Here is a 13,808-nt window from a genome sequence, read left to right as displayed (position 1 = left end):
AACACGACACGACGTTCCCCACAAACACTGCCAGCCATGCGTCAGGGGCAAGCGGTGGCCACACCGTGACCCCTGAAGACGAGCCACAGCCTGAAAACCAGCTTGGGCCCCAGCACCTTCAAGGGTCCGATGCTTCTGCAGGGAGACGGCCTCACAAAGAGGCGTCTCCCAGCTCGGAACATTAGCCCGAGCTGGGCGCGCAGGCCGAGCATTTGCCCCAAGGCTGCCATTAGAGCCTTCTCGGCCACCCTCAGCTTATGCTCTGAAAACAAATCGCCGCGGGCACTGCATCCGAGCTTAAGGAGCAGCCGTGCCCCTCGCCCCACAGCGCTTCTCAGAGGGGCAAGAACAGCACACGGCCCCCGGCGCTCCTGATTTCCAAAGGCTGGAGGCTCTGCTTAGCAGGTTAATATCGTATTTATGCACTTTTCTTTTAAGAAGTTTAAAACATATCGACAAACCTTGCTTTGCTTCTAGCTCCTCCTGGGTAAGTTGAGGCCGCTTCTCCTCAACAACTACACAGGGTGGGGCAACTGCCGGGTTAGTGTTTGTAGCGCTACTAGAACATTCTTGGCCTTCTTTGCTTTCTTCATCATCATCACTGTCATCATCTAGCTTAACACGATTTTTTTCCAGGGGAAGTAGATCATTTTCTTTGGCCTTGATTGCAAAGCTTATTGGAGCAAATGAAGCTATTGAGAAAAGGTGAAAATGGTAATACATTTTTAAGTAACTGGAAGCACAGAGCAGAAACCTTCACGGGCCCCACCATCCACATGAGCATCAGCTGGTGGGAGCAACGTCTCGAGTGGAGCCACATCTTACGCAGAGGGAGGGTCTAGGGGCAGCAGGCAGTGCCTGTGAGGTCAGAGGGCATTTGAAAGGACGTCACACGTGCCGAGCCCGATGGAGGGGAAGGCAGAGCACCGGCTCCATCTCGGGCCACGTCAGGATGCACACGCTGAGCGCCAGCTGGGGTCACTCCATGGGCAAGTGGTCAATTTTTGTTGGTGTTTTCCTTTTTTTTCTGGGCTCAGCACATTGCTGAGTTTGCGGAAGTAAGCATATGATGGGACTCCACTATTAAAAGGTACTTCTAAAAACTCCCAACCATATAAGGTAACCTTTTCTTACAAGAGCAAGCTGCAGAATCTGTTCCTTTATTCAGCAAACGTTTGACTGGGTGCCTACTTTGTGCTAGGCGTTAGGTCAGACTATTCTCTGCACCTTCAAGAAAATTTTAAACCTAGTGTAACAAAAATTTAGGTGGTTCAATTTTTCTCTCCTAGAATATTTGGAAATTTTAATTTAAGAGAAATACAAAGGCCCAAAAGGAAACAATCTTCTTCCCCTTCCCCCCATCTACTCAACACTCACTCACTGATTCCCTTCCTCCTCAGACTATGGTAAACGGCTCTTAACAACATCTAACTGGTTGTAATGAGATACTTTATTTTTAAAAACCATGTGTTATTACTGATGAAAGTTATTCAAGTAAACCACAGTGAAGGGCAACGTCAAGTGCAGTGCAAACGGGCTGACTCTGAGAGGGAAGTGGATCTAGGTTACCGAAGGCAGGTTCTGATGTGGCTATAACTGTGGAGGTGAGCTCACCCAGCTGGCCCCCCCGGGGCTTCTCCACTTTCAGCATTTTACGGTTCCAAACCCAAGTGTGACTTGAAGCTGGTAAATAACCCAGATCTTTGACATATAATCATCTCTCATCAATAATCTCTCAAGCTACATAGCACACCCCAAGATGTTAAATGTTAGCAAAGTGATATTTTATAAGTCAGAATGAAAAGGGGGCAAAATCAGTCTCTGTGTTGATTATGCAACGCTATGCACTTGCACTGTATGTGGTGCGCTGAGGTCTACCTTCCTAACAACCGCCAAACAAAGATATAACATGGGGTGAAAAATACACTTTGCTAGGAGAGTCAATATTAACCATTTTACCGCGGTTATGTTAAGAACGGCCCTTATCTTTTGGAGATAAATGCGATCACACTGATGTATAAAATGTCATGATGCTGGGATCTGCCTCAGAACGTCCTGGGGGTGGGCTGGACTGAGAGTTCTCAGATTTGCCCTGCGTCGGCCACGGGAGCTGGGTGCTGAGAACTGCGCGTGCGGGGTGGGACTGTTGTTACACCAGGCTCTGTCTCTGTACTTGTGTGAAATTCTCCATAAGAAACAACTTCCATAATATTAACCCTTTATAACCTCTAGTAATATGGTCTCTTTAAGAATAGAGTCAAAGAAACAGAAAAGAAAACTTCAGTTAAATGTTAATCAAAATTACTCAAGTTAACTTGGGCTAAAGTATTATATCACAAAATAATTTTAAAACAATTACTCCCAATCTCTTCCTCCGAATTAAAAAATATGCAATCAACAAGTATATTAAAATGAAAACTTCTGGAACACAGTTTAATGCATGTCGAATACAGCGCCAAACAGCACCACTGTTCAATACATACATTAAAGTGATTTAGGGACTTCCCTGGTGGTGCAGTGGTTAAGAATCCACCTGCCAACGCAGGGGACATGGGTTCGAGCCCTGGTCCAGGAAGATCCCACATGCTGTGGAGCAACTAAGCCCGTGCGCCACACCTACTGAGCCTGCGCTCTAGAGCCCGCGAGCTGCAACTACTGAGCCCATGTGCCACAACTACTGAAGCCCGTGAGCCCTAAGGCCTGTGCTCCGCAACAAGAAGCCCGCGCACTGCAATGAAGAGTAGCCCCCACTCGCCACAACTAGAGAAAGCCCGCGCACAGCAACGAAGACCCAAAGCAGCCAAAAATAAATAAATTTATATTAAAAAAATAGTGACGTAATAAAAGAACTGACTAATGTGCAGAGTCTCCATGCCTCACCTCACTTAACATTTGCAAGCCCCGGAGGAGACAGATACTATCAGGCTTCCCCATTTACAGATGAGGAAACTGAGGCTAAAAAGGTCAAGTAACCTTCCCAGCATAGCTCAGCCAGAAAGCAGGGGATCAGGAACTATTTTCTTTGTAGAATTATTCAATTACACAACTACTGCTTCTACCTGGAACCTTATTTGCAAGTCACATCTCAACACGTGAAAAGCACTTCCTACAGCCTTCAGCGGTTTCCTGTTGTGTTAAGGATGAACAGCACCTGTGGAGGGGGCCCCCTCTCCTACTCCTCCCTTCCTCTGCCACTCCTCCCTTCTGCATTGCGCTCCAGCCCTGCCCTGCCTTCTGCCTGGAGCCGTCATCCTTTTTCCATGCCTGGCTTTCTTGCTCGTCTCATCTCAAATGAAGCCTCTCCTCAGACAGGCCCTGCCCGGCCTCTCTCCTTCACGCCACTCTTGACGTTCTGTGCTGTGTGTGTGGTCTGGTTACCCTGGAGCCTGGAGCAGGCAAACCGCAGGACTAACGTGGCCCCAGTGCGCACTGATGCAAAGTAGCCTGTGCTCAGGAAACACTCGTGAGAGAGCCGACGGTGCCCCGCCCTCCACCTTCCACATCAAATATGCTTCCTTGCTTAAGGTATCAAGTTTCATTGCTAACTTTTAACTTCTAAAGTAATATATATTCTCCATGGGAAATGTTGGAAACACAGGTGAACAAAATGAAAGACCAGCTGCTATTCAGATATGGGAAAGAAATGATGTGAACACAATGGTTCCGAGGCACGTACGTGTGCATGTGTACCAACACACGAAAAACGGGACCATACTTTATAGTTTTATAGCCTGCTGTTTTCACTTAGTAAGCGACACCTTTCCATAGAAAAAGTGTAGACATCTTTCCATGTCAACATACATCATTTTAATAAATGGCAATAATATTTCTTAGTATGGACATGCCAATTGATTTCAGTCTCCCATGATGGTTCCCAATTTTTTATTTTTAAAAGTCCACGGGCCTTGGGAGGAGCACCTGGTCGAGACGTCCTGGTGAGCCAGACGTTTCTAGGAGTGGGAGGGCATCCGCATTTAGGGTTTGGTCCCCATCATCGGGCTCTCCCCTGGAGAGGCCTTACCGACAACACTCCAAGGACAACACGTGAGTGAGGGTCCTGCCACTCGCACCCTCTTTGTTACTTTCTAACTTTACCAAATTGGAGGCAAAGAACAGTATCTTGTTAGTGAGGATATATTTTAAAAGTTTAGGACTTCCCTGGTGGTGCAGTGGTTAAGAATCTGCCTGCCAGTGCAGGGGACACGGGTTCAAGCCCTGGTCCAGGAAGATCCCACATGCCGCAGAGCAACTAAGCCCACGAGCCACACCTACTGAGCCTGCGCTCTAGAGCCTGCGAGCCACAGCTACTGAGCCCACGTGCCGCAACTACTGAAGCCTGTGCTCCGCAACAAAAGCCACCACAATGAGAAGCCTGCGCACCACAACGAAGAGTAGCCCCCGCTTGCCGCAACTAGAGAAAGCCCGTGTGCAGCAACGAAGACCTGATGCAGCCAAAAAAAAAAAAAAAAGTTTATTCACTGACCAACTGTTTTCCTTCTTTTGTGAACTATCTTTTCATGTCCTTTGTTTTTCTACTGTAGTGACTTTTCTTACTGATTTACAAGAGCTCTTTCTATAGCAAGGATTTTGACCTTTATCTTCTGTTATATTAGCAATCACTGCCATCCTGACATTTGTCTTTCAACTTTATACAGGCCCAGTTCCCATCAGACCTATCTTTCTTTATCATTCATGGCTTCAATTCTTAGAAAATCCTTTCCACTCTGACTAGAAAAAAATTACCTTTACTTTCTTTTACTTTATGATTTTATTTTTTACGTTTAAACACTTAAATCTATCTGGAATCACTATAATTGTCAGAGGTAACCTAAGAGTCTTATTTTTTTCAAAATGGAGAGCCTGTTTCTCCAACATCAATTACTGTCATACTAGGGAAGCTTTATCATAAAAATCTCAGGAAATGTTGGTGCTTTTCCAGCATCTGTTAGCAAGATAAGACTGTACTTGGAGATTTTTCGTGGGATGCCGCACTGGGATGGCTGCAAGGAACCCCACCTGCTCATACCTGCTCTCACTGTCATTCCAAGCTTGCTTCCATCTGAGGTGCTAATATCTGGGTTTCCCAGGGGTCCTGGCCTGCAGACTGCTAAGCTTTATGGGGTTAAGGTACTAGGGCTGGAGAGCTTCCTAACTTTCCATCTTTGGGCTCTGGAGTAGCTTTAATCAGACAGGTTTTTCTCTTTCTTGAGGGAAGTTACCTTGACTTTGACTTTGTCCTGGCCTGCCTGCTTTTAGAGGTATTTCACTGACCAATGTTTTCTAAATTCTTTCAGGCCTATAGATCTGTCATTTTACTGCCTCTCTGGAGATAGTCTTAGCAATTTATCAATATATTTTCTTAGAAAATTTTTTTCAGTTATTTTCAAATTTATTCAAATTTAGTTAAATATATTGTTCTCGTGTACTTAAAAAATACCATGTTTTCTCTCTCATTATGCTGTGCATTTGCTTTTTTTCTGTATTAAACTTGTACAATGATGATAAGTTTTACTGGTCTTTTATTATATCCTCACCCATTTCTGCTTTGATTTTTATTGATTCTCCTTTTCTGCTTTTCTGACATGCATTTTATATAAAGTTTCTTCCCAGGTTCTTGAGTTGAATGCTTGTTTTGTTTTTACTTTTTCTTTACCAACATAAGCATATGAGGTTATAGATTTTTCTTCTAAGTTTTCACTGCATTTGATAATTTTTGGATAATATTCTCATTGTCCTCACCTTCTTTGACTGATTAATTTCAGGGCATTGACATGTCTGTAAGAATCTTTGTGCTCCAGCATTCAGAACACTTTTCATTCAAAATTTCAGATAGATCTTAACTACCTGGCATTTAATGCTAGAGATACACGTCTGATGTGCCAGCCTGCTTTTTCTCCCCCGTGAAGGACAACCTGTCTATTTTCCCATCTGGATGCTTTTTCTTCCATCTCTGTTCTTTTCCTTGGAAATTTGAGGAAAATTTTGAATTTGTCTTCTCACCCAATCTGATTTTTAGTGCTTTTATTATATTTTAAAATTTGGCAATCTTTTTCTAAACAATCTTTTCCAGATGTCAGATTATCGCTTGCACTAATTTTACAGTATCTTTAACTCTGTGAGAATAAGAATCAGAGACTAAAAGAATTTTCCTGTCACTTAGTAACTGCTTCCAAGGTGCCCACATGCTCCGAGGCTCAGATCGTGTCCTTCTGAACTCCTGCCTCTTTGCAGGAGCCGTGACTCTCTGTCTCCTCATCCTCACCCTGATGGAGCTGAGGGCGGGGTGGGTTCTGTCGGACACCCGCAGCTCTCGGGAGCCTCAGGCTCAGAGGGCACGACGAGGGAAGTGGCGAGTGCTGTTTCGTCTGCCGAATCCCAGGGCGCTTGCGCACGGGAGCGCGGAGGGCGCTCCACGCGGGGCTGGCCCACTGTGCCCCGACCACACCCTGCTGGGGCCCCGCTGCCCCCTGGATGCTCCTGGTGGTTCTGGCCTTCTGCCCACCCCCTTCTTGGGTTGACAGTGGGTTCCCCTGGGGTCCCTGCCACCGAGTCCCCAAATGTCCTGATCTTTCCTATGAACTGAAGTCCGGGTGGGCTGGCTGGGCGTTCTTAAACATGGACAGTACCTCCCCCTGCTTCTGGAGCAGTAACTGTTTTTACTCTCTCCTTACTAATACGTTCCTTTGGTTATTCCAATGAGAGATGAAGGCGGCTGGGAAGGGTGAGGGATTAAACATGTGTGCTCAGGTGACCTCCCGGACTGAGAGGCTCACAGGTACTTCCATGCTTTCCTAAATCACTGAAGTTTCCCAGTTACCCATCTGGGTCATTTTGGTTACTCTTGATCACCATCTTTGTATCAGAAAAGGCATCTGTACGCACAGAAAAGGCCTTCCTGCAATCCTGGCCCATCCGCCCATCCTGCATCTCCTCTGCCTTTCCTTCAACCCGGGCACTGGCTCCTGCACCACCCGGCCATGACCCCTCCTCCACTTCAGGCCACCAGCGCCACCCCGAACCTCCCGCACGGCTTCTCTGCCTCGATCCCTTCACACACTCACCATACTGCATAAAGGGATTCCTCTGATCTAAGCCATAAGGTGTGCTGCCCCTGCTGGAAGCCCCGGGACCCGCCAGGAAGGCAGAGCCCCACGAGCTGGCCATGGTTACCTTGGCAGGTGTGCCCCCCTTGACACCCGGGTCCCTCAGACCACTTCCCGTCTCTGAACAGGCCACATGGCTCAGACCACGCCGTCCCGCCTGGGAGCTCCTCTGTCTCTGGGAGCCCCCTTTCCCCTGCACAGCCCTTCTCATTCCCACCTGGTGCAACTCACTGCTTCTTCACACGTCCAACCACAGAGCTCCCTGCTAACGTGCCTGTGTCAGCTTTTTTTTCTTTCTATGTATTTATATTTGCTCTTTTCATGTATGTCTGTCCTGGTAGACGAAAAACTCCTCCCAAGAACATAAGAGTAGGTAACTGAAACGGAGCGAGTGGAATACCGCCTGGTAGAGACCCTCAAGGGACTTGCCTTAACAAATAAAGAAAACTAATTCCACTGGCACTAGTTTGCATATAGTTTCAGAAGTCCAAGGGGGGGGTACAAAACATTATTTGAAAAATTCTAAACATTTCCATTAAATTGCTAGAACAGGCTGTTAAATAAACGCATACCTAAGATGAGCTTATATCCAAATGACCCCAAACCCGAAATCAGGAAAGTACTATGAAGTAAGCAAGTTTTATTAATAACAGCAACTTAAAAGGGGCAGCCATTTCCTCCTGTCCTGTGGCTAAAGGCACCTGACCTTAAGCGGTCCAGCGTTCTTCCTTGCTAATTTGAAGTGACACCTGTGAGGTACCAGGTCAAAACCGGAACCCTCGGCAGCGAGGGCAGCGTACCTTTCACCAGCTTCCCGTCGGGGACGGCTTTGCTGCACGCCGCCTCCTTCTTCCCCGAGGAGCCACCTCTGCCCCCTGCGTCGGCCACATCTTCAGACACACTATCCTCCCCAGCGTCACTCGGCTTTTCAGGAGCAGACTCTGCAGGAGCCTCTTCAGGTGCTGACACAGCCTGCAGAGGGTAAGCGTGACTCTGAACTGCTCCATTGGAAATGACACGGGATTTGCCAGAAGAGATATGCAGTACATACATTTCACGGGACAACAGCACGGCTACGTTACTGCCTAAGTAACACCAGGGAATATACTTGCTAACTCAGATGTACTATCTTCTGATGCAGCAGAATGAACAGAGGAGTGGAAGGAGGTACTCTCCCTGCAGTGCTGGTTTGGGGACCAACGCCCACTGCCTCTTCCTTGGAGACTGATCGCTGAGAACACGGTCAGAACACCAAATTATGCCCAGCACCTACAGATGAGTCTACTTCCTTCAGTTTGAGCAGTCAGAGAAAAAAGCCTGGAGAGATCCACTGATACGCAAAGCCTACGTCATCTCTCTACCAAAACAGGTTTTAGAAAGACATTAGGGTGTCCATGTAATTGAGGAGAGGAGAGGAGAGGCAGAAGAGAGGATTACAAGGACAGGAGGAAATGCTTCTAACAGGTGCCTGAGAACCAAGTGTGCGGACGTTTGCAGGGATGGGAGTCGTGAGGCGAGCTGCTGGCAGGGGGCGCTCGAGGCCAGTGGGTGGGCAGCACCTGTGTGGCTCCAGCCCGTCAGCTGGGAGCACCTGTGGTTACACTTAGGCATTTAAGTACATGTTAACACAACAGAAGTATAATACACAGCTTCCATCCAAAGTAGTTAAAAATAACAGCCAACCAAAACACCAAATGCTTGAAGAGACAGGATTACTTTGTTCACAACATTCTGGACAAATGATCCTCAATGAACTATGAATACGGGTCAAAGATTTCAACAGATGTAAAACAAGAGAGGTGGGAAAAATTAAACTCGGCAAATGCAAGACACACTTTACACCTAAAAGTGAGTGTAAAACCAACCAACCCTGTTAGTGCACATCCCGAGGATTACTTCTTCCCAGACACGTACCTGTGCGCTTTCGCCCCCTTCTTTCTGGAGGAAGAACTGCTTCTTAAACTCATAGTAGGCATTATACTGGTGCCACGGCTGCAGGAACTCAAACCTAGGAACAGAGAAGGGGACGAGTCATTCAGCAAGACACGCTCGCTCGCTGTGATACCCCTCGGCTCCGACAGACCACACCTGCTGCTCTAAGGCTTCGCAGTGACTGACCCTGGCGATCCCACAGATCACGTCGTGACCACAGCCTCCTGTTGTTATGTTACGACCCGAGCATGGAACATTATTTGATTAAAAAAACAAAGTGCAGTGTGTGTCTAAATTTCCACAGCAGATTCTTGAAAAGCATGAATTCCAGCTTTTTATTTTAGGTAGGTTCAACATTTTTAAAAAACAAAGCAAAACAAATTAAACAAACAAACAAAAAATAACAATAAAAAAGACCACCACCCCAACTCGAAGTAATTTAACAAGATATATTTATCTAAACACATAAGGATAAAAAATACATATACACACACATATATATATATATGTATATATATATATATATATATATAAACAATTATGTAGCTAGGTTAAAAAAAGAAGCTAAACTAAACCCCAAATACCATTCATCTACCCCACATAAACTCCTTCACTCACCTTTGATCATTCTTGGCACGAACGCTGGTCTCAAACTTAAGGCCGTTCCTGGCCACGTACTCTGCCAGCTTGTCAATCACGGGCTGAATGTCGGGGGGCGGGGGGATGATGGCGGCCACGGAAGCAAGTGCACTGCAGAGGAGAGCGGGGTCACACCCACAGTGCCAGGCCCTCCTCCAGATCAGCGGCAGGGGGGCGGCCAGCAAGGCTGCTGGGGGACTTGCACTGTCTCAGTTCACACCGGCAGGTAAGTTACACACAGACAGGGAGGCCCTTATCTGAAATGACTGGGACTACAGAAAACTAATCAAAGTCAATCCATTCGAAACAGGGACCAAAATATCACTGCCAATGATGAACATTGGGGTTTTACTCAAAGTGCCACTTAAGGGCATGAAAATAGGTTCACCTTTTCTCTCCTCACGTTTCCCCCCAGTTGTTAATTCTTAGAAACAACCAAGAACAAATCAAGTGTGAACTTTTGTTATATATATATGAAAGCATGCTGGCTAGCGTGATTCATCACCCTTCGTTTCATGTTTGACTTTCTTAGCACGATCAGAAAGTGGGAACTATCCAAGTGTTCCGTCAAGTTTCCTGAGCGTCTTTCCAGCTTGAGACATGCCAGTGCCTCGTATGACGTGCTCGCTCACCCACAGGTGCGCGGAGCCCCCTCCACGCTGCCCAGGACAGGTGCCGGGGCTCCAGTCCCTGCCTTGCCGGCTCTGTTATTCAGTGGTTCGCTGGGCTAACAGCCACACCCTCATTTCCTAACCGCTCGTGAGAGATTCACTTGCATCAGCTTTATGAAATCCTGCACTTCTGGCAGAAACTGGGCTTCACTTCACACTGACTGTGCCTAGTACTGCCCCACCGAGACGGTGGCACACAGGGAAGAGCAGATGCTGGATTCAGGGCCGTGCCGTGGGATGGTAACTGGGAGCTCCTTTTCCCAGTGGTTAGACCTCACTGCCGTGAGCGCTCACGTTATGACAGCTTCTGCTGCCCAATCAACCCTGTAACTTGGGGATTTGGATAATAAGTACTCGGATAACGGAGACCCTCTACGTGACGCACACTATAAAGAAGCCCAAACCAAGAACACAGGTGCCCCAGGTGACCAGCAGAGGTGAGAGCATACCTTGTGGTGATGGTGGTGGAGGTCACCCCGCTACTCGTCTCTGCTGTGCTTGGGGGGGGTGGTGGCGTGGTCCCCGGAGGGGGCGGGGCCGCGGCTGTCACTCCAGCAGAGCCGGACACGGCCACGCCGGCAGGCAGGGTGCTGTAGTAAGTGGCTGCGTCAACCCCTGGAGGGGGAGGTGCCAGGCAGTAGGTACCGTCGGGCAGCATGTAGTAGCTGTAGTACACGGCTGCCACTGTTGCTGTGAAAAGACACATTTCGGGGGCGTGAGAGTGGCAAATGACAGGCTAGTTGGTGAGTATCCACAATGCAGTAAAAAAGGGACACTTTTCCAAATGCAATGTCACTTCTGTCCAATGTCAACCACATCGTTTTGTTTTTCTGATATAAGAAAGGCTGCCCAGGTGACACACAGTTTGGAAGAATCAGGCAATGCCCAGACACACACCCAGGGACGATGGAAAGTGAACATGCACGGGGACATTCAAGGCAGCCCAACGTGGACGTTCCTACTCCACAATTGATGTCCTCCCTGACTGCAGAGCGGGCAGATTAGGACAAAGTCCACTGTCCAGCAGCACTGGCTCCCTTCCTGTGTGGCCTGTGAGATGACCCGTTTGAGGACTAAACACCCTTCGCTGGCTTCCTCGTTTGACACCAGCTCTCCACTCTCTCCACTCCTTACTTTTCTCATTTAAACATTTGTCTGGGCATAAATCGCAGCCATGTTTTCTTAGGTCAGTCTCCCAAGGCAAGACACAAAAGCAAAAATAAACAAATGGGACCTAATCAAACTTAATAAGCACACAAAGGAAACCACAAACAAACTGAAAAGGCAACCCACAGAATGGGAGAGAACATCTGCAAGTGATGTGAACGACAAGGGCTTAATTTCCAAAATATACAAACAGCTCATGTAGCTCAGTAACAAAAAGACAAACAACCCAATCAAAAAATGGGCAGAAGACTCAAATAGACATTTCTCTGAAGAAGACATACAGATGGCCAATAAACACATGAAAAGATGCTGGATATCGCTAATTATTAGGGAAATGCAAATCAAAAATACAACAAGGTACCACCTCACACCAGTCAGAATGGCCATCATTAAAAAGTCTACAAATAATAAATGCTGGAGAGGATGGGGCGAGAAGGGAACCCACCAACAGTGTAGGAGGGAATGTAAATTGGTACAGCCACTATGGAAAAGAGTATGGAGTTTCCTTTAAAAACTAAAAATAGAACTACCGTATGATCCAGCCATCCCACTCCTGGGCATATACCCTGAGAAAATTCTAACTGGAAAAGACACATGCACCCCGGTGTTCATAGCAGCATTATTTACAATAGCCAGGACATGGAAACAACCTAAATGTCCATCGACAGAGGAATGGATAAAGAAAATGTGGTACATATATACAATGGAATATTACTCAGCCATAAAAAAGAATGAAATAATGCCACTTGCAGCAACATGGATGGAACTAGAGATTATCATACTAAGTGAACTAAGACAAAAAGACAGACAAATATCATATGATATCACTAATATGTGGAATCTAAAATACGATACAAATGAACTTATTTACAAAACAGAAACAGACTCACAGTCATAGAGAACAATACCAAAGAGGGAAGAGGGAGGGAAGGGATGAATTAGGAGTTTGGGGTTAGCAGCTACAAACTACTATATACAAAATAGATAAACAACAAGGTCCTACTGTATAGCACAGGGAACTATATTCAATATTTTGTAACAAACTATAATGGAAAAGAATCTGAAAAAGAATATATTTTATATACAACATTCATATAAATGAATCTGGTATGTATCTCTTATATATATGTAACTGAATCACTTTGCTGTATACCAGAAACTATCACAACACTGTAAATTAACTATACTTCAATAATAAATAAACAAACACCTGTCTTGGAAGTCATCTTGTCTACAAAGCTGTGCTGCTCTGTAACCCCTGCGTGCCTTCACCCCAGCACAGAGACGTACTGCAACTGATTTAAGAAGTCCTGACGGACACTGAGTTCATTTGGGGCTTTATTATTATAAACAGTGAAGTACAATAACTTCCTATATATTTTGCCCACCCATGCAAGTATCTGTAAGATAGAGCCCATTTTTTAAAACAATCAAAATTCCTGTAAGTTTATTCATTTTTTATTTTGGGGGAAAAATATTCAAAACCAGTGAAATCACAGAAGATCCAATGAACTAATTAAGAATTTAAATTTCTAATCCTGTTGTAGATAAGCAACTGGTTCTGACTACACAGAGATTTAATTTTCTCTTCATTAGAGCATGGTGAAAGATTTTTCTCATTAAGGAACTTTATTTTGATCTTCAGTTAATTTACTTTAAAACAAAAACATCTGCAAATAGTGAGAGCTTTTACACTGACTCCAGTTTCCAGCACGGAAGCGCCGTGGGGAAGGTGTCAGTGGTGCAGCAGCTCACAACTGTCCTTGACAGCTACACCCCAGCCTTTCCGTCCTCGGCTGGAACGACTGCATCACTCACATGTGCTGCAGGCATCTCCGCAGCTGGTAACGACTTCCTTTCTATGAATTATACACGTCTGAACTCCCAAGTTGTGAATCGCTGGCTCGATGCTGTGCACCGACCACTGTTCACGTTCGCCACAATATTCCACATTTTCAAAAAAAGATGAGTGGCCTCAATATCCTCTCTGTGTGATCTTCAGCACAGAGACATTCAAACCATATCTCTGAAGGAAGGCGGGGGCAGAGGGCAGGAAGGACACGTTTGCTCTGTAACCCCAGCACTCAGCACACAGAATTTGTTGGGTGGACAGACGGATTCGATGCTTCAAATATAAGCTTCTCCTAACCCAATTAGGTATTCAAATATGAACAGAGGCTTCTGTGAGCTGTATCATCCTCCTTGAAACGATGGAACGACTTCCCCACTCACCCCACACTCGGTCGAGCGACGGGGGCCCTTCTTCTCACCCCCGGGCACAGACACCGCCACGGAG

General features: G+C 46.2%; 1 protein-coding gene across 7 annotated transcripts in view; it reads right to left on the bottom strand.

Moving 5' to 3' along the window:
* The window catches only part of SFSWAP (splicing factor SWAP), an 89,262-nt gene that overhangs the window by 37,394 nt on the left and 38,060 nt on the right, over positions 1-13,808 (bottom strand). For all 7 annotated transcript variants that reach the window (XM_082417331.1, XM_082417330.1, XM_082417326.1 and 4 more), the window contains 5 exons: positions 10,795-11,035; positions 9,654-9,785; positions 9,018-9,111; positions 7,904-8,075; positions 462-692 (listed from right to left, as the gene is read on the bottom strand). In XM_082417331.1, coding sequence (XP_082273457.1) covers positions 462-692; positions 7,904-8,075; positions 9,018-9,111; positions 9,654-9,785; positions 10,795-11,035 — 870 coding nt within the window. The remainder of the gene's footprint in view (positions 1-461; positions 693-7,903; positions 8,076-9,017; positions 9,112-9,653; positions 9,786-10,794; positions 11,036-13,808) is intronic.

This window comes from Balaenoptera physalus, assembly GCF_965194825.1.
Source record: "Balaenoptera physalus genome assembly, chromosome: 12".
Taxonomy (NCBI): Eukaryota; Metazoa; Chordata; class Mammalia; order Artiodactyla; family Balaenopteridae; genus Balaenoptera; species Balaenoptera physalus.
This window is presented reverse-complemented; position numbering and strand designations above follow the sequence as displayed.